The sequence below is a fragment of the Procambarus clarkii genome, chromosome 56 (assembly GCF_040958095.1).
Source record: "Procambarus clarkii isolate CNS0578487 chromosome 56, FALCON_Pclarkii_2.0, whole genome shotgun sequence".
In the NCBI taxonomy this organism is placed as follows: domain Eukaryota; kingdom Metazoa; phylum Arthropoda; class Malacostraca; order Decapoda; family Cambaridae; genus Procambarus; species Procambarus clarkii.
In genome coordinates this window covers 18,190,338-18,213,674 of record NC_091205.1, presented here as the reverse complement: position 1 = coordinate 18,213,674, position 23,337 = coordinate 18,190,338, and the positions used below count along the sequence as shown (strand labels likewise).

Sequence of the window (23,337 nt, the reverse complement as noted above, 5' to 3'; positions counted from 1 at the left end):
TAGAGAACTAAAGCCCAACTGTTCCCGCGGAGCAGATAGACGAAGTATTGCCAGGCTGCTTAAGGAATGTCAGGACGAACGTAGCGAGCCCCCGTCTTGCATGTTTAATAAACCATTAAGAGTCGAGCAGAGTACCTGAATCGTGAAGGGTTGCAAATGTGGTGCTGGGTTTTAAAAGAAGGAGCTATCGTCCAATTAGTATTGTGTTAGTTGTTGGACAGTTGTTTAATCTATAATGGCAAAAGCCAGATTCACAATCTTGAGGTTATCTTGAGATGATTTCGGGGCTTTAGTGTCCCCATGGCCCGGTCCTCAACCAGGCCTCCACCCCCAGGAAGCAGCCCGTGACAGCTGACTAACACCCCAGGTACGTATTTACTGCTAGGTAACAGGAGCATAGGGTGAAAGAAACTCTGCCAATTGTTTCTCGCCGGCGCCCGGGATCGAACCCGGGACCACAGGATCACAAGTCCAGCGTGCTGTCCGCTCAGCCGACCGGCTCCCGGCTCCACAACTGACAAAATTCACAAAATTCCCTCTCATGTGCAACAAGTTTGTTGTCATTAGAGGGAATTACAGATGGTAGCGATTACAGATGTGTTAGACGACGACACAGTATAGTTGTCATTATTTTCCAGCATGTTTCAAGTTGATTGTGAAAAAGTTGACATTTTATATTTTGACTTTTACCAGAGCGTTTGATACTGAGCCACACAAATGAGTGACTTAACAAAGAAGAGAGGCACATTGTATTGGGAGTGTTATATTACAAGGAAAATTACAGGTTGGATAACAAGGACCTTCCAAGCAAGGGACGCCATACCAGTGATGATACTTTTTCAAGACGCTAGTGCTCTCTAGGGTGGAATATTGTTACACACTAACAGCCCTATTCACAGCCGAAGAAATTGCTGACCTAGAGAGCGTTCAAAGATCCTTTACCGTCAGAATCCACTATGTAAGTCATAGTAATTATTCGGACCGATTAAAGCTTCTAAATCTGTATTCTCTAGAGCGCAGGCGAGAGAGATACATAATAATCTACACGTGGAAGATGCTAGAGGGACTGCTTCCAAATTTGAGCACAGAAATAACACCACATGAGACCAGGAGGCATGGCAGGATGTGCAGAATACCCCCGTTGAAGAGCAGACGTGCAACAGGTACTCTGAGGGAGAACTATCAACATCAGAGGCCCGAGACTGTTCAACACGCTTCCACTACACATAAGGGACATAACTGGCCGACCCCTCACAGTGTTCAAGAGAGAACTCTGCAAACACCTCCTAAGAATACCTGATCAGCCAGGCTGTGATTCATGCGTCAGGCAGCGAGCAGCCGCGTCCAACAGCCTGGGTAACCAGGCAACCAACCGGGTCTGGTTATCTCTCAATGTTTGGTAATATGTTTATTGTTTGTGATGTGTGTCTATGTATGTATTAACACGTTGTACTGAACGGGGTGAGAATAGCTTGAGCTACCTCATCCCTTTGTGTGTATTTTACCTCAATAAACTTATTTCAATTTCAATTTCAACCGGGTCTGGGTGGGGGGAGGGATGACCGGAGACCGAGCCGCAGGGCCGTTAATCCCCGAAACCTCCACACGGTAGAGCTATCCTCAGTTGGGTCAGGGCATGATCATTCAAAGTGAACAGAGGGCAAGCTAAAATAATCAGACTCGGGTGATAAACCGGTTCATGAGTAGTGTTCCAGGGCTCCATCCTGAGAACTCTGATGTTTACCCTGTATATATATAGCATTTTTGCTCGAAAATTGAAAAGCTACATTGTCAAATTTGCCCATGTTAAAAATCTGGGAAGGTGCATGAATTAAGAAGACTCAACATTGCTACAGAACGTCGTTGGTATTTAGAAGGGACGAAAGATGGTAGATGCGGTTTAGTACTGACGAATACAGAGTTCTGAGCCAAGGAAATGATAAGTGTGCAGATATCATCTGGACAACGTTGAAATGGACAAATCTGAATGGTTCCACTTGGAGGGATCAGACCTTTAGTAAGGATAGATACGAGATAAAATTGATGTTATCAGTTTATAATATTTAAACAAAATGCAATTTGCTTTAGTAACGGTGCTCGACGGATACATACTGGAACTTGAACGGATGCAACATTCCTGCATTAGTAGCAGCAGCAGTAACGGCAGTAGCAGCAGCAGCATTAGGAACAGCAGAAGTAATAGCAGCATCAGCAGTAGCACTAACAGCAGCAGCAGCATCATTAGCAGGAGGCGGCGGAGTCGTCGTCGCGTCGTTCAGCGCTGCCTCTCCATAACAAGGAATCTTAAGATGAGTGACGGTGAAGCTGTAGTTTAGTCATTCTGGAAGAGGAGGGAGGTAAGTGGGTGGTCGAGGCGGTGGGCGGTGCGTGCCGGATACATCAGGCGCCCGCTCCCCTGGTCCAGGCGTGGGGTAGCCTGATGCGTGGAGCAGGCCTCCCCCACCTCTCTCCTGCGTCGTGGCTTAGCACTTGTTCCACTGCTAGTTGTACACATTCTGGTGACAAACCGCTTCATGTGTAGTGTACTCCATCCTGAGAACTCTGATGTTTACCCTGTATATATATATATATATATATATATATATATATATATATATATATATATATATATATATATATATATATATATATATATATATATATATTATAGCATTTTTGCTCGAAAATTGGTTATAAACACGAGGGAGGCTGCTGGAATGTCTGGGGAGGTACAGGTGTGAGGGAAAGAGTATCTGAGAAAAGTAAGTCATAGCGAGATAGCATTTATTTTTGTGGTGATCACTCACTCATACAGCGCTAACCAGCTTATATACATTATCTTGTGGCCTCCGTGGACGCGAATACAGATATCTTACGTCACAATGTAGTGATAGGAAAGGCCAGGGTGGAGACAAGTGACACGTCTCTCTCTGCTCTTGCTTTATATGAATGACCTTCCGGAGGAGATAAGGTCTTGCATGGCAATGTTTGCCATCTATGCAATACTGTGATGGCAAGAGTAAGCAATTAAAGAACATTCATGATACCAAAGGAGGACCTAACAATACTGTGATGGCAAGAGTAAGCAATTAAAGAACATTCATGATACCAAAGGAGGACCTAAATAGAGTACAAGTGTGGCCAGACAATTGGTTACTGCAGTTCAGTTGCAACAAACGGAAAGCAATGAAGTCTGCGAGAAAGAAATGGTGAAGGACAGTTGACTACAAGAGAGGCAGCTAACTAGTCGCATCAGCAGGCACTTAGGGCTAGCGTGAATCATTCACTTCTAGAATATGCATCATCACCATGATGTTCTCACCTTGTGAAGCACAACAAAAAACCCAAGTCAGAAGACTGACGCAAGACTAATGGTGTACATAACAGGTCTGAGATAAAGGAACAGATTAAGAACTCACTCTTAACTCTAGAAGAAAGACTGATCGAAGAGGACATAATCACAACAGTATAATATTGAGAGGAATAGATGAAGACGATAGAGTATTCTACAGATGAGGGCAACTTAAATGAAGGGACACAGATGGAAGTTGGGAACATTAGAGCGTTTACGAAAATGGTCTACTCGTTGAGTCGTATACAATTGAAACTGTTTTGAATGAGAGGGCGTGAAAGCCGTCTCAAATCACAGCTTCAGGAGCAAGAACAGGTACAATAGGTTTGAGTCTACAATGTTGTGCTACACTACAATGTTGTGCTGAATGTAGAACATGGAAAAAACGTTTTACTCTGAAATAATATAATTTTTGAGTCGAAACTAAGTAGCAGGTGATGCCATAAGAAGTCGACGATCCAAGCAACATTGTTGTGCTACTTATGCAAGATATATTGTTGCCTGGAGAGTGTTGCTGGCATATCAGCCTCCTGTACCGTGCCTAACCCAATCTAATCTAACCTCACCTCACCTCCAGGCAACACAATGTATCTCTGATAAGTAGCACAACATTGTTGCTTGGATCGTCGACTTGTTATTGCGTCACCTGCTATTTAGTTTCGACTTATTTCGTTATCAAATTGTATTATTTCAGAGTAAAGATATGTTGTATCATGTTGTACATTCAGCACCAACATTATAGTGAGTAAATATATCATATTTCTTCATTACTTGCGTAATGCCAGAAAGCTTTGGTTAATTAGTTGGACCGCCTCCTATATAGTCTCCCTGCCTACCTTTAATAATAAATTAGAGTCGGGGCCCAAGAACATGTAGACAATTACAACACATCATCATCCGTATACCCCCGCCCACACCCACCCGCCCGCCCACACGTCCAGTCCACCTCCACTCGCCCACCCACACGTCCAGTCCACCTCCTCACACCCACCCGCCCACACGTCCAGTCCACCTCCTCACACCCACCCACACGTCCAGTCCACCTCCTCACACCCACCCACACGTCCAGTCCACCTCCTCACACCCACCCACACGTCCAGTCCACCTCCTCACACCCACCCGCCCACACGTCCAGTCCACCTCCTCACACCCACCCACCCGCCCACACGTCCAGTCCACCTCCTCACACCCACCCGGCCACACACACACACTTGTGTTGAGGGTTCGTGCCTCATAATTGCATTTGTGTTATTTAGGTATTATGAAGACGGTAGAGCGTCATGTAATTACCCAATAATGTTTGATATATTGGTTGTTTAGGGAGATGTGCCCGAACACGGGGGGGGGGGCCGGCCTCCCCGGAGTGGCTGCACGCTAAACATGTCTAGTTGATAACCTATCTCTCAGCCAATGGCTGCTGTAGTCCTATCATTAACAAATAATTTAACTTGGTGTATACAAATATTTGTTAGGTAATTATTGAGTGTTTTGATGCAAGTGTTGCGACACTTGTCTGAGTAGTGGCCGACGCAACACTAAGTGTGTTACGTGTGTGTGTGGGGGGGGAGGGGGGGGCGGAGATACCCCTATCACAGGTGCTGGACGTCGCCCTGGGCTGCTCTGGGCAGCGCTGACCATTGACCTGTGCTGGGGGTGAAGGGCTGGCTGGGCTGGGTGTCAGGTGTAGCTCCCGGGGCCCAACTCAAGTCTATTTAAATCCCATTCTGTGAGAAGGTGACCTGGGAGGGTCTTGTGTGAGTGGTTGGGCAGCCTCGCCTCTTAGAGTTTGGGGCTGGTCCAGCTTCCCCAAGTGTCTTGCTAGTTACTTTCCTCCGTGCTGAGACTTTCCTCTGTGCTGAGACTCTCCTCTGTGCTGAGACTCTCCTCTGTGCTGAGACTCTCCTCCGTGCTGAGACTCTCCTCCGTGCTGAGACTCTCCTCCGTGCTGAGACTTTCCTCCGTGCTGAGACTTTCCTCCGTGCTGAGACTTTCCTCCGTGCTGAGACTTTCCTCCGTGCTGAGACTTTCCTCCGTGCTGAGACTCTCCTCCGTGCTGAGACTCTCCTCCGTGCTGAGACTTTCCTCTGTGCTGAGACTTTCCTCCGTGCTGAGACTTTCCTCCGTGCTGAGACTTTCCTCCGTGCTGAGACTCTCCTCCGTGCTGAGACTCTCCTCCGTGCTGAGACTCTCCTCCGTGCTGAGACTTTCCTCTGTGCTGAGACTCTCCTCTGTGCTGAGACTCTCCTCTGTGCTGAGACTCTCCTCCGTGCTGAGACTTTCCTCTGTGCTGAGACTTTCCTCCGTGCTGAGACTCTCCTCTGTGCTGAGACTTTCCTCTGTGCTGAGACTCTCCTCTGTGCTGAGACTCTCCTCTGTGCTGAGACTCTCCTCTGTGCTGAGACTCTCCTCTGTGCTGAGACTCTCCTCTGTGCTGAGACTTTCCTCCGTGCTGAGACTTTCCTCCGTGCTGAGACTCTCTGAGACGAGAAAAGATGCCGCTCAACATATTGCTGAGGTTCGTGTGTAACGTGACGGAACAAGTGGTCCGTCACGTTGCATCACGTGTTAATGGGGAAGATGATAAGGTGAGCTGTGATTGGTGGAAAGGTGAAGTACCTCCCTTACCAAATGTTCACATTAACCAAAGGATCTGTTTTTGGCTACGATTTGTTTTTGTTGAAGGAGACACTAATGGTGGCGAGTGAGGCTAATGGTTACTAGCAAGAGTTATAATGGTGGTAAAGTATGGGAATAGTAGTCAAATGTTATGAATGGTAATCTGGAGTTAATGATTCAGGTGAGAATGGTGGCAAGTGTGTTGTGTTTGATGAGGGCTGCGTTGGTCTGGTGGGTTATCTTGAGGTTATCTTGAGATGATTTCGGGGCTTTAGTGTCCCCGCGGCCCGGTCCTCGACCAGGCCTCCACCCCCAGGAAGCAGCCCGTGACAGCTGACTAACAGCTGTCTGAGACAGCAATATGGGCGTTACCTCCTCTGGGTAGAGGTAACGCTTCCTACCCAGGTGGGGGAGGGGGCGAATTTACCTGAATTTACCTGAGGGCCACTAACACCAGTGGCCTCGAGGAGGACAGGAAGCCGGAGGCTTGTCAGAGGTGACCTCTGAGCACCACGGGGTGAGCAAGTCAGACATGTATGAAGCCAAGAGTGTTGAAAGTGCGTTGAGTTGGTAGAGATGTGTATAACTGTGATTATGTGGTCGATGTATACACGGGTGATGGATGAATGGTGCGCCAGTTGGGTGATGGATGAATAATGCGGCAGTGGATAATGAAGTAGTATTAGTGGAAGAATGTGGTGTGTGGCGGGACAGCCTTGACCCTCAGAGTGCCGGAGATCAATGCCACAGTGTACCACCCCCCACCCCCCGTGGTCTGCAGGCACTGTCTTAACCCCTCCCTCTCCCCCTCTCCTGGCACCTCGCTCCCTACATGCCCCCCCTACATGCCCCCCCCCCTACATGCCCCCCCCTACATGCCCCCCCTACAAGCCCCCCCCCCCTCAATGCCCCCCTACATGCCCCAATCCCCTACATGCTCCAATCCCCTACATGCTCCAACCCCCTACATGCCCCCCCCCCCCCTCCGTGCCCCAACCCCCACAGCCAAGCTCACTATATCCTCCAACTTCCACAATGTCCATTTTCAAGAGTGTAGGATCCCTTGATTGTTTCAAGAGTTGGTTAGACATATATATGAATGAGTTTGGGTGGGTATAATTCGGAACTGCCAGGTATGGGCCAATAGGCCTTACTATGAATAGGCTTTATGAATAGGTTTCCTTCATTCTTATGTTCTTAATTAACATGGTGTGTACGCAACCCATCCTCTTAAAAATAACGTCACTTTTAGCTGGTATGCGTCGCTATGGCCAAATTTGGACGTAATTTGAAATGAAATCGACTCACAAAAGTGACGTACTGTCCCGTTTTCTGAGTCGTCCGGCTTACTCGGTAAGGTTAGAAGAGGACACTTTCCTTTAACGTTTTTCATGCCGTTTTGAAACTTTATGAGAATTTCCTGCCCACCTAACCTATCAGAGGACCCTTAATTTACTGTTGTTGAAAAAAAATCCCAAATTTATTTTCTTTTTTTTTCTCATTTTCAAATTACGTCCATATTCGACCATACGGGCAAACGGCCAAAAGCGACGTTATTTTTAACGCAGGGCAGCAGGGCACTCATCACAGGATGAGTGACGCTGCCCAATACTGTCACTATGGTGGTGTGTCCACTCACAGGATGAGTGGCGCTGCCCAATACTGTCACTATGGCGGTGTGTCCACTCACAGGATGAGTGGCGCTGCCCAATACTATCACTATGGCGGTGTGTCCACTCACAGGATGAGTGACGCTGCCCAATACTGTCACTATGGCGGTGTGTCCACTCACAGAATGAGTGGCGCTGCCCAATACTGTCACTATGGCGGTGTGTCCACCCACAGGATGAGTAGCGCTGCCCAATACTGTCACTATGGCGGTGTGTCCACCCACAGGATGAGTAGCGCTGCCTAATAAACTCGCCCCTCGGGGCAAAGTTTAAACAATTAAGTGTATGTTAGTGCTGACGGTAAGCCTTAGGAGATGTGATTGTATGGATATGTTACAGTATTGACCCGTCCTCTGCTCACAACACTGATTGTTGAAGAGTCAGCCACCCAAAAGGTGGCACGGGCATGAATAGCCCGTAAGTACACATGTTGTTTTAGATTCAGCTACTGGGAACAAAAAGTTGCTAGTAGCACGGGCTATGGTGAACCAGTAGTGGACTTGCCTGGCACAGGAGCAGGACTGTAACTTGCGTGTACACAACACACTGCCACAGTGAGTAATGCCTCGTGGTGAGGTGCTGCCACTCATCTTGAGGGAGCCACACGGCCACATTAATCCTCCATACTCTTTACAAACTTAAATATTTTAATTACTGTTATTTAAAGCAAAATTTAATATATTTTTTTTTTTTGCATTTTTTTTTAAGGTGTCGATGTGCGAGTTTGGTGAATGGCGCAGACCCCTGTCGTATATTACCATATATGATGTATATTGACATGTATATTACCAACATTGCCATAACTAACACAAATGTTACCAAGTTATGTGTAGGAAGTTGGTGGTGGTTCGTGTTGGTCCGTCGTGAGCCCCGACCATCTCTCTGTATTATGCTGCATGCTGCAGACCCGCCTCACGCACCCGCCTCCTGGTCATGGGGGGGGGGGGGCAGGTGTGTCAGGTGTGGAGACATGGTAGGGGGGGGCAATGACAAACATGATGAGAAAGAAGAATTGAATAGTGAAATGTTAGAAGGTAGCTGCCTATCGCCCACTGCTTTCAAGATAGATTTAGCTGACCTGCCCCTTCGCCAACTCGGGCAGTGTATTGAATTGTATTGTACAATTGTACAATATAATTGTATTGTTCGGTGTATTGAACCCAATACATCACATGCGCTGATGACGCAATCCAGATAATGTGCCAACCACGACAAAGTCCTAACTGGCCAACAAAACAAAGGCAGCAATTGAATTCACAAACAACTTTGAATGGCAACGGAAGATAAGTAGCAACAAAGAATAGTTCCAAATAATACACATTTGGAACAAGAAAGTCGGTGCTCCTTATCTTTGACAACCGTCCAGTCCAACATAGAGGTGCAGGTAGAGTACTGGGACTCAACACTAACAGGACGGGGGATCAAGTATCACATACATGACAGAATAAACAAGCAGAAGCAGCCTTTGGAAACCTGAGGAGGGAGCCGGTCGGCCGAGCGGACAGCACGCGGGACTTGTGATCCTGTGGTCCTGGGTTCGATCCCAGGCGCCGGCGAGAAACAATGGGCAGAGTTTCTTTCACCCTATGCCCCTGTTACCTAGCAGTAAAATAGGTACCTGGGTGTTAGTCAGCTGTCACGGGCTGCTTCCTGGGGGTGGAGGCCTGGTCGAGGACCGGGCCGCGGGGACACTAAAAGCCCCGAAAGCATCTCAAGATAACCTTCCGTAGCACAAGCACACAGTCACACTTGTATAAGGCTGGAGTCGGGCCTTGTGGTGGTTGTAGATCCAGTACCACTACATACCTTAGAGAAAACTAACGTGCAAGGAAAAGAGGCGTTGCGTACTGTATCAAAGGCTTTTTGGCAGTCCAGAAATATGCAGTCTGCCATGCTTCTCTGCCCTGCCTTATTCTTGTTACTTTATCATATAATTCCAGAAGGTTTGTTAGGCATGATTTCCCTTCTCTGAACCCATGTTTGTGTTTGTTTACATTCTTAATGTTCTCGAGGTGTGTAACCAGTCTTAACCTGGTTGATGGGAGTTCTTCTACTCCCCAAGCCCGACCCGAGGCCAGGCTTGACTTGTGAGAGTTTGGTCCACCAGGCTGTTATGGAGCGGCCTGCTGGCCCACATACCCACCACAGCCCGGTTGGTCCGGCACTCCTAGTTTTGTCTTGAAGATGTCCACGGTTGTTCCAGCAATATTTCTGATGCTCGCTGGGAGGACGTTGCACAACCGTGGACCTCTGATGTTTATACAGTGTTCTCTGATTGTGGCTATGGCACCTCTGCTTTTCACTGGCTCTATTCTGCATTTTCTTCCATATCGTTCACTCCAGTATGTTGTTATTTTACTGTGTAGATTTGGGACCTGGCCCTCCAGTATTTTCCATGTGTATATTATTTGACATCTCTCTCGACTCTAGCGAATACATTTGGAGAGCTTTGAGACGATCCCAATAATTTAGGTGCTTTACCGCGTCTATGCGTGCCGTTATATATGTTCTCTGTACTCTCTCCATTTCAGCAATCTCTCCTGCTCTGAAGGGGGAAGTGAGTACTGAGCAGTACTCAAGACGAGACAACACAAGTGATTTGAAGAGTACAACCATTGTGATGGGATCCCTGGATTTGAAAGTTCTCGTAATCCATCCTATCATTTTTCTGGCTGACGCGATATTTGCTTGGTTATGCTCCCTAAACGTTAGGTCGTCAGACATCATTATTCCCAAATCCTTTACATGTTGTTTTCCTACTATGGGCAGATTTGATTGTATTTTGTACCCTGTATTATGTTTAAGGTCCTCATTTTTGTCGTACCTGAGTACCTGGAATTTATCACTGTTAAACATCATGTTATTTTCTGTTGCCCAGTCGAAAACTTTATTAATATCTGCTTGAAGTTTTTCAATGTCTTCAGCAGAGGTAATTTTCACGGTGATTCACGCAGGCATCCTGTTCTCTGGGAAATGGTCGGGGTGTTACATCAACGTAACCAACGTTACAAATGAAACCTTTTAAGAAAATTAACGGCTTTACAAATATTCACGTTTTCTGTGTTTCGAACATGATTGGTTGGGTTGGTCGAATACTTATGCTTTTGCCTAGGCTAAAAGGTTAGATTGTTTACGGAGTGGCAAGTGGAGAGGTGGTGGTGGTTGTTGATCTGATGTGATTGTTTATTGTTCACCCCATACTCATCCTGTGAGCGGTAGCGCAAAAATCATTACAGAGGGCACAAAAGGTCTTCATCAGACCTCAACTTAGATTATTGCATAGACAATTGCATCTATCCTTCACACTTTATAGTTACAATGTCAGTTAGTTACAGAGAATGTTCTATTTGATCTGTTCCTCGTCCTCCCGGGGCGCTAGACGGTGTTTGAATATATCAGTCCTGGCAACTCCTCCTGCTCCTCCTGCTGGTTGTCCTCTTCTCTGGCCCCATTCTCTGTGTCTTATGATGCTGAGAGGTCAGGGGTGACCCACCTGCTTCTCCCTGATCACCTGCTGGGTGTCTCTCCTACTTCTGCAACACTTGCTGTCCTGTATGTGTACTTTTAGAGTACATAAGAACTAATTAAAACACGTATTTCAAATATCATATTAAAATATCATATTAAAATATAATAAAATATTTAAAAAATCAATCAAAAATACGAATTAAACGAAAAATCATATAATCTTATAATTGGAGTTATAAACAGGCCACCAAACTTTGACAGAATGGAAGCAAAGCATCTATGGGATGAAATATCGAAGAGTATTTGTCATGGGTGACTTTAATTTTAGTGGAATGAACTGGATTACCAGAACAGGGAATAATGAAGCAGAAGATTTTCTAGAATTTTCTAGATTGTTTTCTTACGCAACACTTTAAGGAACCAACGCGGGAAAATAATATTTTAGATTTAGTGTTAATTAACAGGGAAACACAAATTAATGACCGAAATCGGGAGTAAACTAGGGAACAATCACAAATATATCAGATTTACCATAGAATAGAATAGATCTGTATGAGAAAATTATGTTAAAGTGCCAGATTTTCGAAAGCTGATTTCAATAGCCTAAGACAGTCTCCGTGGTGTAGTGGTAAGACACTCGCCTGGCGTTCCGCGAGCGCTATGTCATGGGTTCGTATCCTGGCCGGGGAGGATTTACTGGGCGTAATTCCTTAACTGTAGCCCCTGTTTAACGCAACAGTAAAATGTTTACTTGGTTGTAACAACGATTCTTCGCGGCGGGGATCGTATTCCAGGGACCTGCCCGAAACGCTACGCGTACTAGTGGCTCTACAAGAATGTAACAACTCTTGTATATATCTCAAAAAAGGAAATTTTTTCTGTCAAATAGATTAGAAAGTCTTGGGCATGGGGGATGGGCCGGTCTTTTAGCGATACGTGAACCCAGCGATTGGTGATGTAAAAAGGGATTTTGATGTTGATTCAAAATATAACTTATTTAAAAATATTCTAAGCAAAGCACAGGAACGTTGTATACCATACAAAGTTAATAGATCAAATGCTAATGACCCGAGATGGATAACAATGGATCTGAAGAACTTTATAGGAAGAAAGAGAACTTGGTACAAAAGGATTAAGAATGCGGAAAGTCAGTTTAGAACAGGAATTCGTATAACTGATTAGTAATGTTAAAAAGAGATAAGGAGGGCAAAAAGAAACCAGGAAATTCTCATATCAGGGCAAGCAAAGACAAATCCTAAAGCATTTTTCCCAGTTCTATCGAACAAAGATTAGGGAAAAGATATGTCCATTAAAAAATGAGACAGGCCAGATAACGGTTAATGATGAAGAGATGAGTAGTATTTTTAATAAATATTTTATATCTGTATTTACTAAAGAGGAACTTAACACCATGCCCTCAGCCGAACAAGTCTATGTGGGTGGGGACGAGGACAGGTTAGCTAGTTTAGCAGTTACCAGGGAGGATGGGAGGATGGAAGTTGTAGTGAAGGACCTGGTGACTCTAGTGGGAGCCCTGAGGACAGAGTTGGACTCTCTGCGGGAGGAGGTGCGTCAGCTTAAAAAACAACGAGAAGTAACGAAGGAGGAGACCAGCAGTAAAGGGACCTCGTCTTGGAGAGTTGCGAAAGACAGGGGCCTTAAGAAGACTTTGATAAAGCCGCCTTCAAACGCCATAGCAACTTCAAATTCATTTGACGTTTTGGAGGACGAGTGCTGTGGAGAGACTGTGGATCGCGCAAAAGGGAAAGCAACGAAGAGAAAGGAAGCGCAGGCCCCTCAGAAAGTAAAGGAAGTACCTAAGCAAACATTAGTTGTGGGAGATTCCCAGATAAGGTATTTGGATAGAACGTTTTGTGCTAGAGATAGGGGGAACAGGTTAAGGGTTTGCTATCCCGGAGCTGGCATTGGTGATATTATAAACAACATGAATGATATTATGGCTGGTAATGGGAACAATCCCATTATTTGCATTAGCGTGGGAGGAAATGATGTTGGTCGAGTCAGGAGTGAGGAACTGATTCAGAGGTATAAAACAGCCATAGAGTTAGTTAGGAGCAAGGGAGGAATCCCGATCATATGTGGCATTCTTCCAAGAAAGGGAGTGGGAAATGAATGGATATCGAGGGCACTTGGTGTCAATTGCCGGCTGGAAAGATATTGCAAATCAAATGCAATATCTTTCATAGACAACTGGGAACACTTCTATGGAAGAAATGAAATGTATGCTCGTGATGGGGTGCATCTATCGAGAGCTGGGGTTGTTGCTGTTGCGAACTCGTTAGAAGAAGTGGTTAGAGGTGTTTGTTTGGGTTTAAACTGTTAGTAGATAGAGGTATGGGAATTGATTTGGAGGAAGGAGGTAATAAAAGTATGTGTTTGTGGGAGAAAGGAATTGGCAAAACGATCAGGGAAAGAGAAGGTCCGCAAAATAACAATTCACTTAGGGTATATTACACTAACAGTAGAAGTCTAAGAAATAAAATTAACGAATTAAATGCTCTTGTCTGCACAGAAAAAATAGATATTATTGCACTTACCGAAACGTGGATGAATGTAGAAAATAGAGAACATAAGAACATAAGAACATAAGAACAAAGGTAACTGCAGAAGGCCTATTGGCCCATACGAGGCAGCTCCTATTCTATAACCACCCAATCCCACTCATATACTTGTCCAACCCGTGCTTGAAACAATCGAGGGACCCCACCTCCACAATGTTACGCGGCAATTGGTTCCACAAATCAACAACCCTGTTACTGAACCAGTATTTACCCAAGTCTTTCCTAAATCTAAACTTATCCAATTTATATCCATTGTTTCGTGTTCTGTCCTGTGTTGATACTTTTAATACCCTATCAAGTTAATTCCCCAAATTAGAAATCTTTCATATGAAGAAAGATTAACAAAGCTTAAGTTGCATTCACTGGAAAGGCGAAGAGTTAGGGGCGACATGATAGAGGTTTACAAGTGGGTGAATGGACATAACAAGGGGGATATTAATAGGGTATTAAAAGTATCAACACAGGACAGAACACGAAACAATGGGTATAAATTGGATAAGTTTAGATTTAGGAAAGACTTGGGTAAATACTGGTTCAGTAACAGGGTTGTTGATTTGTGGAACCAATTGCCGCGTAACGTGGTGGAGGTGGGGTCCCTCGATTGTTTCAAGCGCGGATTGGACAAGTATATGAGTGGGATTGGGTGGTTATAGAATAGGAGCTGCCTCGAATGGGCCAATAGGCCTTCTGCAGTTACCTTTGTTCTTATGTTCTTATGTTCTTATGTTCTTATATGCCTTCAGCCGAACAAGTCTATGTGGGTGGGGACGAGGACAGGTTGACGAGTTTAGCAGTTACCAGGGAGGATGTTCTTAAACAAATAGTAAAACTCAAACCAAACAAATCCCCAGGGCCGGATGAAGTGTTTGCTAGGGTGCTTAAAGAATGCAAAGAGGAGCTTTGTGACCCACTGTCAACCATATTTAATAAGAACATAAGAACATAAGAACAAAGGTAACTGCAGAAGGCCTATTGGCCCATACGAGGCAGCTCCTATTCTATAACCACCCAATCCCACTCATATACTTGTCCAACCCGTGCTTGAAACAATCGAGGGACCCCACCTCCACAATGTTACGCGGCAATTGGTTCCACAAATCAACAACCCTGTTACTGAACCAGTATTTACCCAAGTCTTTCCTAAATCTAAACTTATCCAATTTATATCCATTGTTTCGTGTTCTGTCCTGTGTTGATACTTTTAATACCCTATTAATATCCCCCCGGTTATGTCCATTCATCCACTTGTAAACCTCTATCATGTCACCCCTAACTCTTCGCCTTTCCAGTGAATGCAACTTAAGCTTTGTTAATCTTTCTTCATATGAAAGATTTCTAATTTGGGGAATTAACTTAGTCAATAGAGTCAGGCAGAGTGCCAGAGTTTTGGAAAGTTGCTAATGTGATACCAGTTTTTAAGAAAGGAGATAGATCACTTGCGTCTAACTATCGACCAATTAGCCTAACGTCTATTGTGGGAAAGTTACTCGAATCTATAATAGCAAATAAAATTCGTCTTCATCTTGAAAAACATAAATTAATAATTGAGTCGCAACATGGTTTTATAAATGGCCGTTCATGTTTAACAAATTTGTTATCTTTTTATTCTAGCATTGTTGAGGCAGTTGATAGTGGTAAGGATTGCGATGTTGTATACCTTGACTTTAGCAAAGCTTTTGATACAGTGCCACATGAAAGACTGATTAAAAAAATAGAGTCTCATGGTATTGGGGGTGCTATATTAAGCTGGATTAGGGCATGGCTATACCAAAGGAAACAGAGAGTTAGTATAAATGGAATCAAGTCAGAGTGGGAAAATGTGGGAGTGTGGGTGGGAGGACTCACTATCACTTCAAGTTGATCTAGACAGGGTTTTGAAATGGTCAAAGGATTGGCAGATGCAGTTTAATGCTGATAAATGTAAAGTTCTGAGGTTAGGTAATGATGATAGAGTTACAAGATACGAGCTAGATGGTGTTGTGATTGCGAAGTCGGATTGCGAAAGGGATCTGGGAGTTATGATTAGTAAGAATTTAAAACAAAAGGATCAATGCATAAATGTTCGTAATAAGGCAAATCGGACACTTGGATTTATTAATCGCAGCGTTAGTAACAAGACACCTGGTGTGGTTCTCAAGCTATATCTTGCTCTAGTTAGGCCCCATTTAGATTATGCAGTTCAGTTTTGGTCGCCATATTATAGAATGGATATAAATTCACTTGAACGTGTCCAGCGTAGGATGACTAAGTTAATTCCCCAAATTAGAAATCTTTCATATGAAGAAAGATTAACAAAGCTTAAGTTGCATTCACTGGAAAGGCGAAGAGTTAGGGGTGACATGATAGAGGTTTACAAGTGGATGAATGGACATAACCGGGGGGATATTAATAGGGTATTAAAAGTATCAACACAGGACAGAACACGAAACAATGGATATAAATTGGATAAGTTTAGATTTAGGAAAGACTTGGGTAAATACTGGTTCAGTAACAGGGTTGTTGATTTGTGGAACCAATTGCCGCGTAACATTGTGGAGGTGGGGTCCCTCGATTGTTTCAAGCACGGGTTGGACAAGTATATGAGTGGGATTGGGTGGTTATAGAATAGGAGCTGCCTCGTATGGGCCAATAGGCCTTCTGCAGTTACCTTTGTTCTTATGTTCTTATGTTCTTAAATGTTGTAAGTGGAGTGCCTCAAGGCTCTGTCCTGGGACCTCTGTTGTTTATAATATATATAAATGATTTAGATTCAGGTTTGAGTAGCAACATTTGCAAATTTGCCGATGATACGAAAATCGGTAGGGAAATTAATTCGGAGGAGGACTCACTATCACTTCAAGTTGATCTAGATAGGGTTTTGAAATGGTCAAAGGATTGGCAGATGCAGTTTAATGCTGATAAATGTAAAGTTCTGAGGTTAGGTAATGATGATAGAGTTACAAGATACGAGCTAGATGGTGTTGTGATTGCGAAGTCGGATTGCGAAAGGGATCTGGGAGTTGATTAGTAAGAATTTAAAACAAAAGGATCAATGCATAAATGTTCGTAATAAGGCAAATCGGACACTTGGATTTATTAATCGCAGCGTTAAAGTGGATGAATGGACATAACCGGGGGGATATTAATAGGGTATTAAAAGTATCAACACAGGACAGAACACGAAACAATGGATATAAATTGGATAAGTTTAGATTTAGGAAAGACTTGGGTAAATACTGGTTCAGTAACAGGGTTGTTGATTTGTGGAACCAATTGCCGCGTAACATTGTGGAGGTGGGGTCCCTCGATTGTTTCAAGCACGGGTTGGACAAGTATATGAGTGGGATTGGGTGGTTATAGAATAGGAGCTGCCTCGTATGGGCCAATAGGCCTTCTGCAGTTACCTTTGTTCTTATGTTCTTATGTTCTTATGTTAGTAAGAACATAAGAACATAAGAACAAAGGTAACTGCAGAAGGCCTATTGGCCCATACGAGGCAGCTCCTATTCTATAACCACCCAATCCCACTCATATACTTGTCCAACCCGTGCTTGAAACAATCGAGGGACCCCACCTCCACAATGTTACGCGGCAATTGGTTCCACAAATCAACAACCCTGTTACTGAACCAGTATTTACCCAAGTCTTTCCTAAATCTAAACTTATCCAATTTATATCCATTGTTTCGTGTTCTGTCCTGTGTTGATACTTTTAATACCCTATTAATATCCCCCCGGTTATGTCCATTCATCCACTTGTAAACCTCTATCATGTCACCCCTAACTCTTCGCCTTTCCAGTGAATGCAACTTAAGCTTTGTTAATCTTTCTTCATATGAAAGATTTCTAATTTGGGGAATTAACTTAGTCATCCTACGCTGGACACGTTCAAGTGAATTTATATCCATTCTATAATATGGCGACCAAAACTGAACTGCATAATCTAAATGGGGCCTAACTAGAGCAAGATATAGCTTGAGAACCACACCAGGTGTCTTGTTACTAACGCTGCGATTAATAAATCCAAGTGTCCGATTTGCCTTATTACGAACATTTATGCATTGATCCTTTTGTTTTAAATTCTTACTAATCATAACTCCCAGATCCCTTTCGCAATCCGACTTCGCAATCACAACACCATCTAGCTCGTATCTTGTAACTCTATCATCATTACCTAACCTCAGAACTTTACATTTATCAGCATTAAACTGCATCTGCCAATCCTTTGACCATTTCAAAACCCTATCTAGATCAACTTGAAGTGATAGTGAGTCCTCCTCCGAATTAATTTCCCTACCGATTTTCGTATCATCGGCAAATTTGCAAATGTTGCTACTCAAACCTGAATCTAAATCATTTATATATATTATAAACAACAGAGGTCCCAGTACAGAGCCTTGAGGCACTCCACTTACAACATTTTCCCACTCTGACTTGATTCCATTTATACTAACTCTCTGTTTCCTTTGGTATAGCCATGCCCTAATCCAGCTTAATATAGCACCCCCAATACCATGAGACTCTATTTTTTTAATCAGTCTTTCATGTGGCACTGTATCAAAAGCTTTGCTAAAGTCAAGGTATACAACATCGCAATCCTTACCACTATCAACTGCCTCAACAATGCTAGAATAAAAAGATAACAAATTTGTTAAACATGAACGGCCATTTATAAAACCATGTTGCGACTCAATTATTAATTTATGTTTTTCAAGATGAAGACGAATTTTATTTGCTATTATAGATTCGAGTAACTTTCCCACAATAGACGTTAGGCTAATTGGTCGATAGTTAGACGCAAGTGATCTATCTCCTTTCTTAAAAACTGGTATCACATTAGCAACTTTCCAAAACTCTGGCACTCTGCCTGACTCTATTGATTTATTAAATATGGTTGACAGTGGGTCACAAAGCTCCTCTTTGCATTCTTTAAGCACCCTAGCAAACACTTCATCCGGCCCTGGGGATTTGTTTGGTTTGAGTTTTACTATTTGTTTAAGAACATCCTCCCTGGTAACTGCTAAACTCGTCAACCTGTCCTCGTCCCCACCCACATAGACTTGTTCGGCTGAAGGCATATTGTTAAGTTCCTCTTTAGTAAATACAGATACAAAATATTTATTAAAAATACTACTCATCACTTCATCACTATCTGTTATTTGACCTGTCTCAGTTTTTAATGGACCTATCCTTTCCCTAGTCTTAGTACGATATAACTGAAAAAACCCTTTAGGATTTGTCTTTGCTTGCCCTGCTATGCGAACTTCATAGTTTCTTTTTGCTTTCCTTATCTCTTTTTTAACATTTCTAACCAGTTGTACGAATTCCTGTTCTAAAGTGACCTCCCCATTTTTAATCCTTTTGTACCAAGCTCTCTTTTTACCTATAAGGTTCTTCAAATTCTTTGTTATCCACTTTGGGTCATTAGTATACGATCTATTCAATTTGTATGGTATACTACGTTCCTGTGCTTTGTTTAGAATATTCTTAAATAAGTTATATATTGAATCCACATCGAAATCCCCATTTAAGTCACCTATCGCTGGGTTCATGTCTCGCTCCAAGACCGGCCCACACCCCATACCCAAGCCTTTCCAATCAATTTGACCCAAAAAATTTCTTAGGCTATTAAAATCAGCTTTTCGAAAATCTGGCACTTTAACAGAATTTTCTCCTACTGGTCTATTCCATTCTATGCTAAATCTGATTTCTTTGTGATCACTGCTCCCTAGCTCACTCCCTATTTCGATGTCATTAATTTGCGTTTCCCTGTTAGTTAACACTAAATCTAAAATATTATTTTCCCGTGTTGGTACCTTAATGTGTTGCGTAAGAAAGCAATCGTCAATTAATTCTAGAAAATCTTCTGCTTCACTATTCCCTGTTTTGTTCAACCAGTTTATTCCGCTAAAATTAAAGTCACCCATGACATAAATACTGTTAGATCTAGATGCTCTAGATATTTCATCCCATAGATGCTTTGCTTCCATTCTGTCTAAATTTGGTGGCCTATATATTACTCCTATTATAATATTATTAGCTTTTTCGTTTAATTCAATCCAAATAGTTTCTGTGTGTGGCTCTGTTTTGATTCCCTCTTTGAGACTACATTTCAAATTGTCCCTAACATATATGGCTACTCCACCTCCTCGTCTAATATATCTATCTGTGTGAAATAGTTTAAATCCATATATTTGATGTAGGTGTAGGTGTAGGTGTAGAACCACACCAGGTGTAGTAACAAGACACCTGGTGTGGTTCTCAAGCTATATCTTGCTCTAGTTAGGCCCCATTTAGATTATGCAGTTCAGTTTTGGTCGCCATATTATAGAATGGATATAAATTCACTTGAACGTGTCCAGCGTAGGATGACTAAGTTAATTCCCCAAATTAGAAATCTTTCATATGAAGAAAGATTAACAAAGCTTAAGTTGCATTCACTGGAAAGGCGAAGAGTTAGGGGTGACATGATAGAGGTTTACAAGTGGATGAATGGACATAACCGGGGGGATATTAATAGGGTATTAAGGGTATCAACACAAGACAGAACACGAAACCATGGGTATAAATTGGATAAGTTTAGATTTAGGAACATAAGAACATAAGAACATAAGAACAAAGGTAACTGCAGAAGGCCTATTGGCCCATACGAGGCAGCTCCTATTCTATAACCACCCAATCCCACTCATATACTTGTCCAACCCGTGCTTGAAACAATCGAGGGACCCCACCTCCACAATGTTACGCGGCAATTGGTTCCACAAATCAACAACCCTGTTACTGAACCAGTATTTACCCAAGTCTTTCCTAAATCTAAACTTATCCAATTTATATCCATTGTTTCGTGTTCTGTCCTGTGTTGATACTTTTAATACCCTATTAATATCCCCCCGGTTATGTCCATTCATCCACTTGTAAACCTCTATCATGTCACCCCTAACTCTTCGCCTTTCCAGTGAATGCAACTTAAGCTTTGTTAATCTTTCTTCATATGAAAGATTTCTAATTTGGGGAATTAACTTAGTCATCCTACGCTGGACACGTTCAAGTGAATTTATATCCATTCTATAATATGGCGACCAAAACTGAACTGCATAATCTAAATGGGGCCTAACTAGAGCAAGATATAGCTTGAGAACCACACCAGGTGTCTTGTTACTAACGCTGCGATTAATAAATCCAAGTGTCCGATTTGCCTTATTACGAACATTTATGCATTGATCCTTTTGTTTTAAATTCTTACTAATCATAACTCCCAGATCCCTTTCGCAATCCGACTTCGCAATCACAACACCATCTAGCTCGTATCTTGTAACTCTATCATCATTACCTAACCTCAGAACTTTACATTTATCAGCATTAAACTGCATCTGCCAATCCTTTGACCATTTCAAAACCCTTGACTTGGGTAAATACTAGTTTGGTAACAGGGTTATTGATTTATGGAACCAATTATTACGTAACGTGGTGGAGGTGGGGTCCCTCGATTGTTTCAAGCGTGGGCTGGACATGTATACGAGTGGGATTGGGTGGTTATAAATAGGAGCTGCCTCGTATGGGGCCAATAGGCCTTCTGCAGTTACCTTGTTTTTATGTTCCTGTTCCTGTGTTGAGTGTACACTCCTGCTCCTGTGTTGAGTGTACACTCCTGCTCCTGTGTTGTGTGTACACTTGTGCTCCTGTGTTGAGTGTACACTTGTGCTCCTGTGTTGAGTGTACACTTGTGCTCCTGTGTTGAGTGTACACTCCTGCTCCTGTGTTGTGTGTACACTTGTGCTCCTGTGTTGAGTGTACACTTGTGCTCCTGTGTTGAGTGTACACTTGTGCTCCTGTTGTGTGTACACTCCTGCTCCTGTGTTGTGTGTACACTTGTGCTCCTGTGTTGAGTGTACACTTGTGCTCCTGTGTTGAGTGTACACTCCTGCTCCTGTGTTGTGTGTACACTCCTGCTCCTGTGTTGTGTGTACACTTGTGCTCCTGTGTTGAGTGTACACTTGTGCTCCTGTGTTGAGTGTACACTTCTGCTCCTGTGTTGTGTGTACACTTGTGCTCCTGTGTTGAGTGTACACTTGTGCTCCTGTGTTGAGTGTACACTTGTTCTCCTGTGTTGAGTGTACACTTGTGCTCCTGTGTTGTGTGTACACTCCTGCTCCTGTGTTGTGTACACTCCTGAAAAACATAAATTAATAATTGAGTCGCAACATGGTTTTATAAATGGCCGTTCATGTTTAACAAATTTGTTATCTTTTTATTCTAGCATTGTTGAGGCAGTTGATAGTGGTAAGGATTGCGATGTTGTATACCTTGACTTTAGCAAAGCTTTTGATACAGTGCCACATGAAAGACTGATTAAAAAGATAGAGTCTCATGGTATTGGGGGTGCTGTATTAAGCTGGATCAGGGCATGGCTATACCAAAGGAAACAGAGAGTTAGTATAAATGGAATCAAGTCAGAGTGGGAAAATGTTGTAAGTGGAGTGCCTCAAGGCTCTGTCCTGGGACCTCTGTTGTTTATAATATATATAAATGATTTAGATTCAGGTTTGAGTAGCAACATTTGCAAATTTGCCGATGATACGAAAATCGGTAGGGAAATTAATTCGGAGGAGGACTCACTATCACTTCAAGTTGATCTAGATAGGGTTTTGAAATGGTCAAAGGATTGGCAGATGCAGTTTAATGCTGATAAATGTAAAGTTCTGAGGTTAGGTAATGATGATAGAGTTACAAGATACGAGCTAGATGGTGTTGTGATTGCGAAGTCGGATTGCGAAAGTGATCTGGGAGTTATGATTAGTAAGAATTTAAAACAAAAGGATCAATGCATAAATGTTCGTAATAAGGCAAATCGGACACTTGGATTTATTAATCGCAGCGTTAGTAACAAGACACCTGGTGTGGTTCTCAAGCTATATCTTGCTCTAGTTAGGCCCCATTTAGATTATGCAGTTCAGTTTTGGTCGCCATATTATAGAATGGATATAAATTCACTTGAACGTGTCCAGCGTAGGATGACTAAGTTAATTCCCCAAATTAGAAATCTTTCATATGAAGAAAGATTAACAAAGCTTAAGTTGCATTCACTGGAAAGGCGAAGAGTTAGGGGTGACATGATAGAGGTTTACAAGTGGATGAATGGACATAACCGGGGGGATATTAATAGGGTATTAAAAGTATCAACACAGGACAGAACACGAAACAATGGGTATAAATTGGATAAGTTTAGATTTAGGAAAGACTTGGGTAAATACTGGTTCAGTAACAGGGTTGTTGATTTGTGGAACCAATTGCCGCGTAACATTGTGGAGGTGGGGTCCCTCGATTGTTTCAAGCACGGGTTGGACAAGTATATGAGTGGGATTGGGTGGTTATAGAATAGGAGCTGCCTCGTATGGGCCAATAGGCCTTCTGCAGTTACCTTTGTTCTTATGTTCTTATGTTCTTATGTTGTGTGTACACTTGTGCTCCTGTGTTGAGTGTACACTTGTGCTCCTGTGTTGTGTGTACACTCCTGCTCCTGTGTTGTGTGTACACTTGTGCTGCTGTGTTGAGTGTACACTTGTGCTCCTGTGTTGAGTGTACACTTGTGCTCCTGTGTTGAGTGTACACTTGTGCTCCTGTGTTGAGTGTACACTTGTGCTCCTGCGTTGAGTGTACACTTGTGCTCCTGT

The 23,337-nt window shown here is 43.1% G+C and overlaps 1 protein-coding gene across 1 annotated transcript; it reads right to left on the bottom strand.

Moving 5' to 3' along the window:
• Positions 1 to 5,170: 5,170 nt before the first annotated feature.
• LOC123770846 (uro-adherence factor A-like) lies at positions 5,171 to 7,011 on the bottom strand. Its single transcript, XM_045763021.2, has 2 exons — positions 6,984 to 7,011; positions 5,171 to 5,829 (listed from the first exon to the last, which is right to left on the bottom strand). Exons 1-2 carry the CDS (start codon positions 7,009 to 7,011, stop codon positions 5,171 to 5,173), a joined length of 687 nt encoding a protein of 228 aa, XP_045618977.2.
• Between the last annotated feature and the right edge of the window lie 16,326 nt (positions 7,012 to 23,337).